This window comes from Chanos chanos, chromosome 5 (assembly GCF_902362185.1).
Source record: "Chanos chanos chromosome 5, fChaCha1.1, whole genome shotgun sequence".
NCBI classification, from domain to species: Eukaryota; Metazoa; Chordata; class Actinopteri; order Gonorynchiformes; family Chanidae; genus Chanos; species Chanos chanos.
The window spans coordinates 17,222,396-17,239,871 of NC_044499.1; the positions used below are offsets into that span (position 1 = coordinate 17,222,396).

The 17,476-nt window shown below is 42.6% G+C and overlaps 1 protein-coding gene across 1 annotated transcript; it reads left to right on the plus strand.

Annotated features, from left to right (window-relative positions):
- The first annotated feature begins 395 nt into the window (after positions 1 to 395).
- On the plus strand, positions 396 to 17,263 carry atr (ATR checkpoint kinase). The gene is given in 47 exon segments (XM_030773411.1): positions 396 to 451; positions 608 to 699; positions 825 to 977; positions 1,103 to 1,992; positions 2,146 to 2,321; positions 2,494 to 2,681; positions 2,827 to 2,979; positions 3,260 to 3,412; positions 3,566 to 3,764; positions 3,952 to 4,202; positions 4,354 to 4,541; positions 4,655 to 4,755; positions 4,891 to 5,062; positions 5,296 to 5,466; positions 5,660 to 5,854; positions 5,960 to 6,145; positions 6,315 to 6,410; positions 6,545 to 6,675; positions 6,887 to 7,030; positions 7,230 to 7,323; positions 7,532 to 7,657; positions 7,957 to 8,163; positions 8,431 to 8,544; positions 8,770 to 8,885; positions 8,966 to 9,086; positions 9,254 to 9,391; positions 9,748 to 9,964; positions 10,115 to 10,287; positions 10,571 to 10,735; positions 11,211 to 11,302; positions 11,399 to 11,490; positions 11,627 to 11,804; positions 11,935 to 12,129; positions 12,417 to 12,576; positions 12,685 to 12,864; positions 12,984 to 13,135; positions 13,358 to 13,455; positions 13,606 to 13,832; positions 14,041 to 14,175; positions 14,362 to 14,562; positions 14,681 to 14,824; positions 15,012 to 15,162; positions 15,380 to 15,536; positions 15,737 to 15,890; positions 16,018 to 16,169; positions 16,387 to 16,492; positions 16,988 to 17,263. Coding segments are annotated over 47 exon segments (7,914 nt in total). The 3' UTR covers positions 17,162 to 17,263.
- The last annotated feature ends 213 nt before the right edge of the window (positions 17,264 to 17,476 follow it).

A 17,476-nucleotide genomic window follows, 5' to 3' on the forward strand; every position in this document is an offset into this window, starting at 1 on the left:
ATTATTACTTTCTTTAACTATTACTTTGCTGATTGACATTGGTCAAGTTTGTAATGGCGGACAAAAGGAACTTTCTGTTTTTTCTTATGGTTATTAGTTCACGTGAATTCAAATGAGAATGAGGGTCAGTTACAGTGTACAGTAATCTTCGCCACGCGCTTTTCAGTCGTTTAGAAAAGATCGTGTTGTCAGAAATACCTCAGCTAGCGAGTATTTTGTCTCTGTGCGGTTCCCGTAGTTCACGCCGAAAAGGAGCGGTATCGGACGGACATGCTATTCCTCTCAGATTTAAGACAGGAGATGAAGTTCACTAATAGTTTATATCTAATACAATAGTCTGGCGTTCAAGACCACAGATATGTTTATTGAACACTAACAGATTCCGAGTCTCAAATATGGAGCAAGGATTAGAGATGTCAGCTATGATACCTGCTTTGCAGGAGCTAGCAAGGTAATTTAAGGATGCTCAACTCACACAAAAGTAACAATAAACTGTTTTATCAAAAGTATCGTTGGCAAGTCCTAAGGCAAAGAGAATAATTCACCCAACAAAGCAATTTATCATACGCATATTTATGTAAGTAATTTATATACATTCCGTTTTCAGTGCAAGTACAGCAGATTACAATCAGGCTGTGCAGAAACCCCGTCAGATTTTATGTCAGTTCATTGACCGAATGTTGACAGACGCTGGCGTTGGTAAGTATTAAAGCAGCGCTGCAATAGCACGATGCTAAACCTGTTGTTTATTTAGATTTCCCACGACATCCTTAAGATTCGTATGCAGTAAACATTGCCCGCCACTGATTTTACTTTCATCTCAGTTGCTTTGGAGTTGAGCAAGAGGACGAATTCTGAACCGACTTGCGTTATGCTTCTGGATTTCGTCCAGCATATTATAAAATCCTCATCGTTAATGTTCATTAATCCTGCCTGTCAGTCCGAACATTTCAGAGACGTGGAACAGGGCTGCACTGGTGAGTATTTTGTGGTTTCTTTTGAAATTTCACTTTTGTAAGAGTATTTGATAGTTACATTGTTCTTAACATGAAAAAGTAGGAATGATATTTTTAACTATTCGATTTCTCCTTCTGAAATACAGACTTCAGTAAATGGATCATTGTCCGACTACTACGGATAGCTGCCACACCAGAATGCGACAGCCTCCATGAGAAGATTGCCAAAGTCATCTGTTCCTTGCTCCATCTTTTCCGAGCTAAGGGTTCAGTTATATTTGGTTCACTGGCTAAAGAACTCATATGCCTGACACAGGATTTGGTGACTGTGGGCATCAGACAGACCCTAAGTACAAATGGAAGCCTGTCATCACAGTGGCCTGTGTTGGTGGAGAGATTCTGTGTCACTCCTTCAACTACTGCCGCTTACCTCACTCCCACCACCCTTCAGCTTGTCAGTATAGCCTCTGTAGAGTCACTGGAGGCCACTGCTTTGACGATCCTTATAGATATCGTCCAGGGTATATTCTTCCCAAGGGAAGTCGGTATCATTTGGGAGACTTGTTGTTCTCTTTTGGCCCATGGAAATCCCAAACTTAAAACAGTTTCACTGAAGCTGTTGACTGAGATTGTGATATTGGGAAGATTCCCTGAGGAACACTCACAAGCCTTTTTCTCTGCTTATTTGCAACTCCTGGATTCCCTCACTTCTTCTGAGCAGTCAAAGCTCGTTGTTTATGGGAAACAGTTCCAGAGGCTGTCCCGGAGTGTTTTTTCTTTAGAAAGAGGCATACATCAGAGGTTTGAGAGAGTCCATCTGAACATGCTTATGGAGAAGCTGGAGAGATTAGTGGTCAGTGGAGCTCTGGAGGCATTGCAAGTAGAGGAGGTGACAACCACCCTTTGGGAAATTTTTCGGTTCATCTTGGAGTTTGTACCACCAGGTTATGAATCTGCAGTGCAGATCCGAAAGGAAAGAGTCACAAGCATTTGCAAAACTCTTATTAAGACTGTTGGGACTAAGAGAACTCAGAAGGTGAGACGTGCTGTGTTCTATATTGTTTGAGTAATTTTTGGATGGTTTTGCACGGTAGATTTTAAATGTGTGACACGATTGATTTTAAACGGCTGTTTCTATTTATTTGAAGCTGAGAATACTAGGAATGTTTTTTTTTTTAAATCTGTTTAGTGTGTGGAGGGATATCTGTACACTACCTTAAAGACAGAACGCCTGACCATTCTCCAAGACATGCAGGGCAGTGTCTCTTACTCCACTGACAGCAGCGATGAGTGTGAGCCTGCAGCCAAAAGGCGAAACATAGATCCCCAATCCCTGTCCGGCACTTCGGCTGAAACAAAGCCTACGTACGTGGACTCCTCATTGTCCTTAGTATTTATTCTAAGTAAAATCACTCTTTTCCACAGTTAATGATTAGAAAACAATAATCTTCAAATCCCTCAAAAGAAAGGTCAATATTAGGCTCAAGTACTTCTGTAACCTTAACGAATTTCATGCATTGCTCCTATTCTTCATCAGCCAGATGAATGTGAGCCGTATGAGTGAGGTCTGGGCTGCAGTGGAGGAAAGGTTAGAGGAACTCCTGGTTCAGTTCAAGGATGAGACCACCTCCCAATGTGTGTGTGCTGCGGAAGGACTAGCTGTCATTCTCCATCTGACTGCGCTCTGCTCCATGCATGACCTCCCTGAGCAACACAGGTAAAGACGTGTCTCTGAGCATTCTCTCACCTGAAGATCAGTTTTTCACTACACAGACATGGCTGAGTTATATCACTAATGTCTCATAATATGTGGAAACCTACGGTGGTAGCAGAGCGACTCTGGGTGAAGTTAAGGCTCCAGACTCCACAGATGGAGCCCAGCTCGTATGGCTCCACAGCAGGACTCTTGTTCAGGTGGTGGAGAGTTGCCGCACTGTGCTGGCCAGCGCATCTAATGAGGACGACCTGGAGCAACTGGTAGAGAGTGCTGTGAAAATTCTTGACGGCATCCTCTACATGAATAGTGAGGATTATTTCAGTTTACTTTGATTTTTTTTTATTAAGTTTTCTCTTTGATATGCTTTTTTTTTTTAACAGTACTTGTTGACCACTTAACATCAGCAGAATAATATATGAAGTCCACTTTGTCTGTTGTAGTCACTTGTAGTATTTGAAGTTCTTAAGCATTTTTCTTTATTAACAGATTAATTGAACATTATGGATCTGAACTGTGGACAGTGTTAGTTTAGAATTTGTTAACTGTTTGTTGACTTCAATCTGTCCTCATTTCTTTTTATGTGTAGTCCACACTCAGGGTAATGCCAGCCTCCATAAGACAGTTTGTGCCTTGCTGTCAGTTCCATGGGTGGTTGAACACTCCTCCCATTCAGTTTATCAGACAGCTTCCTTCTCATCAACTCTGACAGGACTGTCCCAGAAACTAGCTCCTGCGTACTGTAAGCACTGCAACCAGCAATAATGTCTCATATTTCATGCAAAGCTACTCTGTCGTGTGATAGAGTTAATGTGTAATCATTTTCATATCAGATACTGGGGGTAATTTGTAACTCTCACTCTGGCTGTTGGATCCTTTGTCGTTTTTGTGACAGCTCCACAGATACAGGCTCGCTGTGTGTTTCTGCTGTCCCTGTTGCCGAAGCGCGCGTGTGCCGACTGGCGCTCCGCGGTGTTTCGCTGGGCCTTGCAGAGTAAGGCTGAGGCTGTGCGAGCCAGCGCAGTGAAGGCATTTCCACTCCTTCTCCATCACCTCGGAGCCAAGTCCTTTAGCCTTATACATGAGGTCCTGCTGTAAGTCACCTTACGCTGTTACTCGTAGTGTAACTTGACATGTAACATTCAGCTAAGATTTAGTGTTTAAGGGGCTCTGAATTAGAGTCCATCCAGTTTTACTGTGAAACATTGATGTAAATGACAATTTGGGTCAGTGTGTACTCCCCCATATTCATTGAACTTCCACATCTGTTTATGTGAACAGGAACAGGCTCCAGGACAGTTCTGTTCAGGTCAAAGTGGAGCTTGCTGGCATTACAGGGAGCCTGGTCTGCTGTCTGTCGGAGGGCTCCCAGATACAGCTCCCGGAGCCGGTCGTCCCTTTTCCTGCGTTCCTCTGTGAGAGTGTCAGTTTGGGTAATGCACACTCAGGCCAGGCCACCACCATCGGAGCCTCCATTCTCACCCCCTTTCTCATGCTTCTCAAACCTGCGGAGAGCAGCATGGTCAAAAAAGGTCAGGACGTCCCAGAGAGCTGGCTTTTAAACAGCTTAGATTGTCGTACTTAGTTCACAGAAACATTCAGAACTAAATGTCTAGGTTAAATGGGATGAACTTCAGCCTGTAAACATGCTAATAAACATGCTAATATACTCCTGTCCACCAGCTTTCATAGAGAACATTCATCACTTGTGTAATCACGTGGACCTTACTAACGGTGACCCAGACACTAAAGCCATGATCAGCGCCTTAATCAACCTCATAGAAGATCCAGACCAAGAAGTGCGCATGCTCTTCAGCAAAAACATCAAGAACATGCTGGAGTCTTGGAACTGCGAAGGCTTTCTGAAAGAAGTGTGTTCACTGACAGTTAAATATATAACATGCATGAAATGACATTTTGTTTCAAACAGTATATGTAAGGGAGTGCCTTTCTAATGACTTGTACGTTTGTTCTTGCGCATCAGCTTCTTGTTTCCAGAATGAAGGAGGCCTACACTAATGCAAAGATCACAAGAAACAATGATCTCAAAAACACACTAATATTTACTACAGGAGAGATTGGGAGGTAAAGATTCGTACTCTTTCTACACAATTTGATTCTAGTAACAACTTTATGTTATTTATGTTATACGTCTCTTTGTTGAGAAAGACAACATTTGTCCTGGGTTTGAGTGGGTTTTTTTTTTTTGGTATTTGTCAGAGTGGCCAAGGGGAACCTGGTGTCTTTTGCACTGCTGCGTCTCCTGCACTGCTTGCTCTCTAAATCCACTCAGGTGTCGGTGGTGGCCTACACTGAGATCCAGGCTCTGGCCCTCTCCAGAGATCTGAAACTGCAGTCTTTCTTCAACCAGTACAGAAACCCTGTCTGCCAGGTCAGTGGGCCTCTGCACTAAGCCTTGTCCGTTTCTGATTGGTTAGTTTCAGCTTAAGAGGCAGTGGACAGGATCTGCGCACGGACTGATCGTTAGCTTGTTGTCCTCTCGGCAGTTCATGCATGCATTATATAAAATATAGCAGAGATTCTCACTCATTCTTGGAAGTCATCACTGTCAGTCCTTCCTCCCCTTGTTCAAATGCACATTAACCTGATTGCTTGTGTGTTCAGTTCCTGGTGGAGGCTTTACACTCCCGTCACATGACAGCTCTGTGCAGTACCCCTGACCAAAGCAGTGAGGCCCTGCAGGAGGAGGTGGCCCGTCAGAGGGAGCTGGCTTTGGACATCCTCTCTCAAGTGGCTCATGTGTTTGATTTCCCAGACCTCAACAGGTTCCTCAACGTAAGACACTCAGACTGCTGCGGCCTTGGTCTTTAACGCTCCAATCATCTACAAACATCTACATACAAATGTCAAGAATGCTTCTTATATTCCATTTATTATATTCTGCATGTTTATGTTTATGTTGTTTTTCAGATTTAGCATTGTTAAGTGGGTTTCATGGGATCATACTTTCCTGCCTGTGTCTGTGTAGCGCACCTTGCAGGTCCTCCTACCCTATCTAGCAGCCAAGGCCAGCTCCACAGCCTCAGCTCTCATCCGCACCATCGCCAAACAGCTCAACGTGAACCGCAGAGAAATCCTCATCAGCAACTTCAAATACATCTTCTCTCACCTGGTGTGTTCTTGCACCAAAGAAGAATTGGAGAGGGCTTTCCATTACCTAAAGGTGCGTCCCTGAGAGACACTAGCATAATATACTTTGAATTCATTCCTGCTTGGTTCTTTACTGTTAGGGAAATGTGATGTAATTATTTTGTTCTGTCGTTTTAAGAATGAGACAGAGCTTGAGTTGGGCAGTCTGCTAAGGCAAGACTTCCAAGGCCTTCACAACGAACTTCTCCTTCGTCTGGGTGAGCACTATCAGCAGGTGTTTAATGGTCTGTCCATTTTAGCCTCCTTTGCCTCCAGTGATGACCCTTACCAAGGCCCACGGGATATCACCACTCCAGAATGCATGGTATGGCTATTCCTGCCCTCTCAGACATTTGTTAAAAGACAGGGCAGTCCTTGTTGTTGGTTGCTTAGGTTACTCAGTTTGGACTTTCTTAGACTGTTGTTTACCATGGCATGCTAATAGGAGTCATTGTTAATTATTTTGTGCTGCTCACTGTGTCTCTGCCCTCTAGGCAGATTATCTGCAGCCAAAACTCTTGGGTATCCTGGCCTTCTTCAACATGCAGTTACTTAGCTCCAGCGCTGGAGAAAAGGACAAGAAGAAACTGGTAGGTGATTAACCATAGAGGTGTGACGGGCAAAATTGAATTCTGTTTTTTTTTTTTTTTTCATCTCTGATGTGTGTTATGGCTGTAGTAGCCAGGAAAAGAAAATGTTTCTAATGCTGTTCTCTTTCTACCAGGCTTTGAACAGTCTGATGGCTCTTATGAAGCTGATGGGTCCCAAACACATTAGCTCTGTACGTGTGAAGATGATGACCACACTAAGAACAGGCCTGAGATGCAAGGATGACTTCCCAGATCTCTGCTGCCAGTCAGTTACCTGCGTATTCAGATTACAAACACTTGGTCTCTTGTTTATACGCTTCACAAGAGGCTTGTGGAGTTTAGAGACCTTGAATAGTTACAGGTCTTCAGAGACTTAATGGTTGAGCGATGAGTTGAACGACATAGAGACATTCGATATAGAGTAAAGGCAGCTATCGTAACTTGTGTAATAAGTTTTTTTTTTTATCCTTTCTCAGGACCTGGGATTGTTTTGTACGTTGCTTGGACCCAGCCTATTTGGGACCACTCCTTAGTCATGTGATTGTGGCCTTACTGCCTCTTATCTCCATCCAACCTAAAGAGACAGCCTCCATCATACACTTCCTCATTGTGGAGAACAGGTATGTGTCTCAGACCTCATGTGCTGCAATAATTGTTTTTTTTTTTAGTGATAGATGTTTGATAATTGATTCCCGTTATTAATGGACCTTCAATTTCTGCAGTAGATCAGTCATTTAGGGGATATTTACTGCATCTGTGTCGACAGCTTTTATTGCTGGGTATAGTTGACTTTGTGTATTTTTTTTTTTTTCATTCCAGAGAGGAAGTCCAAGATTTTCTTCATGAAGTTTACTTCCTTCCCGATCACCCAGAGTTAAAGGACATTCACAAGATCCTTCAAGACTACAGAAAAGTACTGTGTGCTCTTTGTAACTAAATAACCATGTCTAAAAACATTTTTATTCAAACTTTTCATGAGGGAATTACATAGATTATTTTTATTGGAACTTGCATTTACGGTCTGTTGCTTTCTGGTTTTGCCTGAGCAATTTTCCCTGAGGGAAGATTAATTGGCTATGATGATGATGATGTTAATAATGATGATTGTTCTTCCTTCACAGCAAACCTCTAAGAGCACAGATCTGCAGACAGCACTGCAGCTCTCTATGCGAGCTATCCAGCATGAAAACATGGATGTGCGAATCCATGCTCTTACCAGCCTGAAAGAGATGATGTACAAAAACCAGGTCACCCACTTCAGTATACAAACACACACACACACACACAAATGATCTTTCTGTTTATAGAGTAACTCAGGGCCAAGCAACTATAGTGTTCTTTATTATATTTTTCCTTATAGTGCTTCATACAGCGTCAACATCGTGACTAGCCTCAATCTCATACAAGTATTCCTATATTTCTTAATGGATATTTGTACTAAATACCCCATTTGACCAAACCTGGAGAGCTGAAACCTACAGTTATCTGGTGCGGTTTGTTTATCCAGTATCCCAGTTAAAATGCGATCCTCCTGTGTGCCCTGCAGGAGAGGCTGTTGAAACATGTGCTGGACAGTGAGATGGTAGAGCCTGTGATATCTCAGCTGGTGACGGTGCTGCTGAGGGGCTGTCAGGATGTTAACCCTGAGGCCCGGCTGCTGTGTGGGGAGTGCCTGGGTGAACTGGGTGCCATTGACCCCGGCCGTCTGGACCTGGCCACTGCTGACACAGAGGGAAAAGGCTCCACATTTGTGGTGAGAGCCTCTCTTTGAAACGAGATGTTGGCTCTTGACTAAAAATGTTTATGGCCAAAATTAAAAGGGCTACACTTTAAAAAAAAAAATGCATTAAGTGTTTTGTTTTTTTTTTTTGCACAAATTTGAAATGGTAGTTGACTTCTGTATAAGAACACATAAATCTTTGACCCGCATGCTACTGCAGGTTTAAATCTTTGAAGACATTGTCCAAATAACATTCAGATGGATATCTGCTATTTTTTCTCCTCCCTGTTTTTTGTATAGAGTGGAATAGACGATCCAAACTTTGCTTATGAGCTGCTGACAGAACTGACTAGAACCTTCTTGGCCTATGCTGATAACGTCAGGGCACAGGATGCTGCAGCCTATGCCATGCAGGTAAGAGAATGTAAAGAAATTCCCCTTCAATTTAACACTTCCCCCCCGTGCCTGCCATGTGGAGTGGTGTGATGAGCAATGATGTATACCTTTGTGACCTTTTGCTACCATTGACCATGGGACCTGGAATTTTATTGGAGTGTTTTACTGGGCTTTTTAGTCTCTTAAATTTCATATCCAAGTGACATATTTGTAAATATTGTTTGCTATGGGTGTACATTTCAGGAGCTTCTGTCCATATTTGAGTGCCGTGAGGGCCGGACGGACTCGCCTGGCCGCAGGCTGTGGAGGAGGTTCCCTGAGCAGGTTCAAGAGATCCTGGAACCCCATCTTAACAGCAGGTAGGTCTGCTAAGCAGACCATGGATGAATTCCCTTGCACTAAACGCCTGTCTAAATCTGTGACATGTTTTAACTCTCAGGTATAAGAGCTCACAGAAGGTGGTCAACTGGTCTAAACTGAAAAAGCCCATATACCTCAGTAGCCGGGGAAGCAAGTTCTCGGACTGGTCTGCAGCATGGGCGGGCTATCTTATCAGTAAAGTGAGTTACACCACTGAGGTGATCCATCGACACTTCCACTGCTGTGTTTCTGTTTCTTAAGTATACCAACCAACCAAAGACATGCTTAAGTTTATGCAGACTGACGAGTCGGTTGAAGTCGATTTATTTGGCTGGTAACTGTCTTGAACATTCGAATTGTGTTTCAGGTCAGACACGAGCTGGCTAGCAAAGTCTTCAACTGCTGCAGTTTCATCATTAAGCATGACTATAAAGTGACCATCTACCTCCTGCCTCACATCCTGGTCTATGTGCTGTTGGGATGCTCTAAGTCTGAGCAACAAGAGGTATGAACTCTCCTGTATGGCTCAGTGTGTCTGAAAAAGAAAAGAAAAAACTCAGAGAGAATAACATGTGTGTGCAATAACTCCTATTAAATAAACATAGTCTGTAATAGCAATACAGAATTGAAAATATAACAGACCGTGTTGATGTCATCATTCAGGCTACAGCAAATTAAAAGTAACGTAACACGTGATGTTGGGAGGTCCATCTGGAGCGGTTGAGTAAACAGAAAGAGAAAGAATCTTCTCAGTAAATGTTTTGGATCTTCTCTAAAAAAAAAAAACCACAGGATAAATTCATTGGTTCATTCACACATTCATTGAGTTGCCCTCTGTTTCCCTCTCTTTGTGTGTTATAGGTGACTGATGAGATCATGGCTGTGCTGAAGGAGGGTGATCCTCGGTTAGCCCGTCTGCAGGAGAATGCCTCCAGCCTGAGCCAGCTCAGCACTCAGACCGTCTTCTCCATGCTGGACCACCTGACGCAGTGGGCCCGACACAAGCTCCAGAGCCTCAGCTCAGCCAAGGGGAGCACAAGCAGGACGGCCAAAGAGCAGCCACAAGCCCAGAGCAGCGGTGAGCTGCGTGGCCTCTCACAAAACTTAACGGACTAGCTACTGTCGTTGGAATATATTGTTATAGTTAGTTTTTTTTTTTTTCTAGTAGGGTTTTTGGAAAATTTTCTCCAGTGGACGCTTGTGATATTTGTCCTCTTGTGTATTTCAGGTGCGGAGAACAGTGAGTATCAGAGTGTGACGTCCTTTCTAAACAGCATCCCCCAGGACGTCCTGGCCAAGGCCTCGTTCCGCTCCAGAGCCTACACGCGCGCTGTCATGCACTTTGAGTCCTTCATCCTGGAGAAGAAGCAGAACATTCAGGATCACCTCACTTTCCTACAGGTTAAGAGCTTTACTGACACCTAGGGGAGAGAAATCCTTCAGTGGTGTCAACCCTGTAATACCCTCACTGAGTATCTGCATATTTCTCATTCAATCAGATCTGAGACCAAAATCAGTTCATACTTCAGTTGAGCTAATTTGAAGAGTAGCTCTAAGTATACAGAGCATGGAAAGAATGTGAATATCTGTCTTCACTCTGTTTTTTTTTTGGAGGAGTTCAGTATTGACCTGATTTGCGGAACTGGGTTTGGCCGTTGGTTTTTTTTTGTTTGTTCCGGTCCAGACCCTGTATGCAGCCATGCATGAGCCAGATGGGGTGAGAGGAGTGAACGCGCTGAGGAAGGAGGAGCCCTCCCTCAGAGAGCAGATCCTGGAGCACGAGAGCATCGGCCTGCTGCGGGAGTCCACCGCCTGCTATGACCGAGCCATCCAGCTGGAATCAGATCAGGTCAGCGCTCGCGCTCTTGGGTCACCCCGTTTAAGTTCTCTCTCGCTCTCCCTCTCTCTCACAGCACAGTGTTTTGACAGACATGAGAGTTTTAAAGAATGTACTAAAAATGAAATCTTCCAGAAACAGGAATCCAACACTGTGCCTGGTTAATGTAAATAAGTTTTTACTACGATTTTTTAGCTTAGTGGCTGTAAGAACTCCAACTGTATGGGTGATATTTAAAAGAAATAGTATTATTTAGACATACGTTTAATTTTTTTAAACTGACTGTTTGAGCTGAGTGATGACAAGCTCTCCTAATTATGCAGCAGCCTCCTATTGTTCTTTGCTTTGTAATGTTTTGACAGTTGGCAGTGAATGAATGTCTTGTTTCTGCAGTTAAGTGGTCATAGAGTGTGTGTATAAATGGATGTTTTGACAATAACGTGGAAAGTGAATCTGTTCATGTCTTCTTTTCCCTCTCTGTTTACAGATTGCCCATTATCATGGGGTAATGAACTCTATGCTGGGCCTTGGGCAACTCTCCACAGTCATTACCCAGGTCAATGGAGTCCTAGCAAACAGGTGGCGGAATGAGAACAATGTCATTTTTCAAGACATTTGTGGCCATTATTGTATTTCTCCTGTGCAGAAATAATTTTTAGTTGTCTTATGTTTAAGGCCTCGGTGGAAGTCTGACCTAAACACGTACAGGGTTGAAGCAGCTTGGAAACTGTCAAAGTGGGACTTGGTGGAAGATTATCTGGCCTCTGGTAAAAAAAAAAAAAAAATTGTGTTTTTATTGACATAAGTGAGTTATATAAAAACTACCCACGTTTTATCTGAATACCGGGTGAAAATATGGGGCCAAATAGTAGCAAATGTCTGGTGTTTGCTTGACTTGTTCAGATCGGAAGTCCAGCACTTGGGGAGTGAGGCAAGGCCAAATGTTATTGGCTGCCAAGAAACGAGATTCGGAAATGTTTTATGAAAAACTGAAGATTGCCAGGAAAGAGCAGGTAGTCCCGCTAGCAGCTGCCAGCTTTGAATGCGGAACCTACCAGAGAGGTTACGAATACATCATTAGGTATGTAAACAGTCTAGACACAGATTGGCGCGTTTTCCGTTATTTGGGAAAACTTTGGAGTCAGAAGAACTCAAAAGAAATGTCAACTGTAGAGAAATGACACCCGCTGCTCTCTGTTGATATTTTTCAGGCTTCACATGCTGTGTGAACTGGAGCGTGCTTTTGCTGAACTGCAGAGGGAGGCTGCAGGAAAAACAGATGGATGTTCGAAGGAACCTGAACTTATGCTCAACTGGGATGCTCGCTTACTCATGACCCAAAACTCTTTTAGGGCCAAAGAGCCAATCCTGGCTCTTCGCCGTGCCCTCCTCAACCTCAGCAAACGGTATTTCATCCATTTGTTTTACGTTGTATCATGACAAGGGAGCCAAAGCATGTATGAATTCTCAAAAATAATTTTATTACAACTTTCTGTGGGGATTTTTTTTTTTTTAAAGTCTCAGTAAAATGTTTTTAATTTCTTCGTTATTGTATAGGACCCGTTTCCAGTGTAATGTCTTATACAGCAAACAAGAAACAATGCTAAAAATAGAGACGCAGGACAGCCTGTAGGAACTTAACTACTGCGTTGCTCCGTGAAGTTGTAGAATTGACTGTAAGGTCATTTGACAGATCCTCGTGTGAGGAACAGGTGGGTGACTGCTGGCTCCAGAGCACCCGTGTCGCCAGGAGAGCCGGCCATCACCAGACTGCCTTCAACGCCCTGCTGAATGTGGAGAACTCCCACCTGTCTGAACTGTTTGTGGAGAAAGCCAAGTGGCTCTGGTCCAAGGTACAGCGACTCCGTCGGGAAGCCCTTCCTATCTGGCGAGTTTTAGATTCGGTAATTTGGATGACTGGATTAGCATAAGAACTCACGAAAGAGTGTGTGTCTTGACAGGGAGATGTGCACCAAGCCCTGATTGTCCTGCAAAAAGGGGTACAGCAGTGTTTTCCTGAGGAACAACCTCTCGTTGACCCCAAGAGGATTCAGGTGAAAGGCAAGGCCCTGCTGCTGGTCGGCAGGCTCATGGAGGAGACGGCCAACTTTGAGAGCAATGCCATTATGAAAACATATAAGGTATCTGACTTTGATAGTTGATCAGTTTGACGGTTTTAAAGCTGTAATAACCAGGTTTTAAATGATTTAACAAGTCTCTGATGCATTTTGTTTTTTTTTTTTTCTGTTTTCTTGTGTAGGATGTTATCACTCTGTTACCAGAATGGGAGGATGGGAACTTTTACCTGGCTAAATACTATGACAAGCTATATCATAGTATGCCAATGATCAATGACAACAAACTGGAAAAGCAGGGCAACTTCATTCGCTACATTGTGACTTTCTTTGGAAAGTAAGATGAACCCCTTTTTTTTTCATTTTTGAAAAAACATCTGTCCATGCATGTGAGAAACATTTTTTCGAAATGTTTTTTGTAAATTCATATTACAGAAGTGGTAGTCTGTAAGCACATTGCAAATAGTGAAAACGTCTGCCAAAGCATATATTACATCAGTCTTGTCTTTCTGTTCTCTATCATAAAAGCTAAGTGAATTCTCATCTCTTTTTTTTTCAGAGCCTTACAGTTTGGTAATCAGTATATCTATCAGGCTATGCCTAGGATGCTGTCATTATGGCTCGACTATGGGGCCAAAGTTCACGAGCACGACAAAGGTATCACTGATGGAATGAACGCCACAGAGTGTGTCTAACAAAATTATATTTCCTTTGATGAAATATTTCTCAATATTCATCGGTTACGAAATATCCATACATATCTGATGAATATCTGTAATAGTAAATGTTACTGTGTGTGTGTGCTAGCTGGACGCTCTGGGCAGATACGTTCTGAGTTGACCAAAATCAACGCTGTGATCAGCGAACACACGAGAAACTTGTCGCCTTACCAGTACCTCACCGCCTTCTCCCAGCTCATCTCCCGCATCTGCCATTCCAACGATGAGGTCTTTGCTGTGCTGCAGGAGATTATAGCCAAAGTTTTCCTGGCTTACCCACAGCAAGCCATGTGGATGATGACAGCTGTATCCAAGGTCAGATAAATGCCCTGTGATAAAGAGATGAACATTTATAAAATATTAATGCCTCTTTGGACTGTATTGAAGACATAATTTCTAAATCAATTTGTTCAGTTTTATTTGGCTGAAGCAGGTGGCAAATTAATATGTTATATTGTCCATTTTACTCAGTAATTTATCAGTGTGTTGATCTGTGTTCCCTTTTTTATGCTTTCTTTCCCAGTCCTCGTATCCCACTCGTATGAACAGATGTAAGGAGATCCTGAAAAAAGCCGTCAGTATGAAAGGATCTCTTGGAAAGTTCATTGGAGATGCCAACAGACTGACTGACAAGCTTCTAGAACTCTGCAACAAACCGGTACCAGACACTATCACCTCAGATGTAGACATATGTTTTTTTGCATATACATCATACTTATACAAAATCCTACCTCTGCTGTTCCAGGAACTGAGACGTTTGGTCGATATATTGTGGCAGTGGGTATTGGAATAATGGGAAATGTAGTTGAGACTGTTTCGATGGAGCTTTGTCTCTGTTGTGTAGGTGGATGGGAGTAGCACCACTCTGAGCATGGGTGTACATTTTAAGATGCTGAAGCGGCTGGTGGAGGAGCCAACCTTCAGTCAGATCCTAATCCCACTACAGTCTGTCCTTATTCCTACCCTGCCCTCCACTGGGGGGGCAAACCCCGATCATGATGCCTTCCCTGGACACTGGGCCTACCTGGCAGGCTTTGATGACACTGTAAGTCTTTGTATCTTCACAATACTTCAGGATACTTTGTTTCTTTCCAGTTCTATATAATGTGACTTACAGAAGTTGTGCGTGTTGGTAAAAGGGGTATTTATTGTGACTATTATAGGTGGAGATCTTGGCCTCTCTGCAGAAGCCTAAGAAGATCTCACTGAAGGGCTCTGATGGAAAGTTCTATACCATGATGTGTAAGCCCAAAGATGACCTCAGAAAAGACTGCAGGTTGATGGAATTTAACTGCCTCATTAACAAGGTACTCAGGCCTGTAGGATGAACTGCAGCTCCTGTGCTTTAATGTCTTTAGGTGTTTCTGCTGTGCTGTCAGTAGATTATATTACTATTTTCTGCAATGATTTAGAAAACCTGCACAGAAGGAAGTCTCAGGCTTGTGTCTTCCATTCTCGATGATCTATTGAAAGCCCTGGTGCTTTGTCTCGTAGTGCCTACGGAAAGATGCAGAGTCCAGACGCAGGGAGCTACACATCAGGACCTACGCAGTCATTCCACTGAATGAGGAATGCGGTATCATTGAGTGGGTGAACAACACGGCTGGACTTCGCCACATTCTCACCAAGCTCTACAAGGAGAAGGGTATGTCGCTCTACCTTTCAACAGTTTTAGCTAAGTAGCATTAAAGCTATAAAGGAATTAGGTCCTGTTGAAAGACCAGTTAGGTCCAGCTGAGAGCCTGTTTTGGATTGTTACTCAGTAAGAATGGTTATTCTAGGTTATTACAACCATTCATTTGTGTCGTCACTGCTCAGCCATAAATATTTTCCCCTCATAAAATCTTTTTTCTTTATATCAGGGCTCTATCTGTCTGGGAAGGAGCTGCGGAAGTTTATTTTGCCAAAAACAGCATCGTTTCAGGAAAAACTGAAGATGCACAAGGAAGTGCTTTGTGCCAGACATCCTCCAGTCTTTTATGAATGGTTCTTGAGGACATTCCCTGATCCAACCTCTTGGTACAATAAATATTATGAGAAACACGTTCTTAAGTTTTGCTCAGAAATTTACGATTGTTTTTAAAGCATGTGACTTTAAAGTAAATACTTCACAGTGACTGAAGAAGAAAAGAGAAGGAAGAAAATTTAACTCAAACCTGTACTTTTATAGCTTGGTTAATCCTGTGTCTGTATTAAGGCAGAGAAGTTGTTGATTACAGGTACAACAGCAGGTCTGCTTACTGCCGATCAACAGCTGTTATGTCCATGGTGGGCTACATCCTGGGCCTTGGCGATCGCCATGGAGAGAACATTCTGTTTGACTCTCTGACTGGAGAATGCGTTCATGTTGATTTCAACTGCCTCTTCAACAAAGTGAGCATTAGAACCGTGTTAGAACCGTGTTTGTTCTTAAACTGAAATTTGCAATGAACTTTCATTTCACTGTCACTTGTTAAATTAAACAAATGAAAAACAGCTGACTTGTCCGGGTGGGCTTTAGGGGGAGACGTTTGACGTTCCAGAAGTGGTCCCATTTCGACTGACGCAGAATATGGTTCATGCCATGGGACCCATGGGGACAGAGGGCCTGTTCAGGCAGGCCTGTGAGGTTACGCTCCGCCTCATGAGGGACCAGAGGGAACCACTTATGAGGTCAGCGCTTTACAAATTAAGACAACATCCAGTTGTGAACTTAAACACAGTCACATACAGAAATACACAGGATTTGTTTAGATGCTTAACACAGCGGATGCTTTACACACTGATGTTGTATTTTGTAGTTTGTGAGTACACCTAAGTATATTTTATAGAGTTTTTGTTCTGTATAATTCTGTTAAAGAGTATTCTATGTACTTATTTTCATTTTCAGTGTTTTGAAGACATTCCTTCACGATCCATTAGTGGAATGGAGTAAACCTACAAAAGGCCCCTCTAAGACACATGCTAACGAGTCTGGAGAGATTCTCAATGAGAAGGTACATCATTTGAACTTTCCATCTGTTGCAATTACCCACATTTTTAAATAGTGTATTGAAATGAATGAGGACTTGCATGGAAATTACCCTGAGCACATCAAACAGTTATACAAACATGAAAAAAATGTGACTTATTTGGAAACATACTACCCATATACACGCCCTCACCTCTCAATGGTGAAATTTGTTATCAGTGATATTGCAAAGCTCTGATCAACAGTATGTAATATTGTTTATTGCCCAATCCTACTTCATTTTTTCTCCATTAAGCATAGACAGTGCTGTCTTAATCTAATGAGTACAGCACTATATTTAGCTTTGGTTTTGAACTGTAAATAAATGGGAGCACAGTTGGCTGCTGTTCTGTTGCTTTGCAACTTTTACAGTCAGTGATATCAGATTTAAATGTTTTAAACTTAGCATTTTTCTCAAGATTATTTCTTGAGATGCAGTATACTTTTTGCCAGACTATTACCTTATTTCTGTTCCTTCTAGGCAAAGACTCATGTTCTGGACATTGAGCAGAGACTGCAGGGAGTGATCAAGAACAGGAATAAGGTGGTGGGTTTGCCCTTGTCCATTGAGGGCCATGTGCACTACCTCATCCAAGAAGCCACAGATGACAACCTCCTCTGCCAGATGTATCTTGGCTGGGGTCCCTATTTGTGATGACTTTGGTTATGCTGTGAAAACATGCTGTTCCATTTGTTTGCTTGTGCTTTTGCTTGCGGGAAATGTTTTTGGAGAAATATAATTTCTCATGTAATTATATGTCTGTTCAAGTTGTTAAAATATCTGGAAATTCTTCGTACAGTTTCACACATTAAAACTGTTGTGTTCACATTTATACTGTTTCTTTTTTGAAAGGGTTTTGTGGGGCAGAATAAACAATCTATAGCGCAGCACAGTTAATCTAAACAGAATATTCAATTCAGAATATTTATTTATTTATTTGGGTTACCGTTCATCTAGCTCTCGTTATGA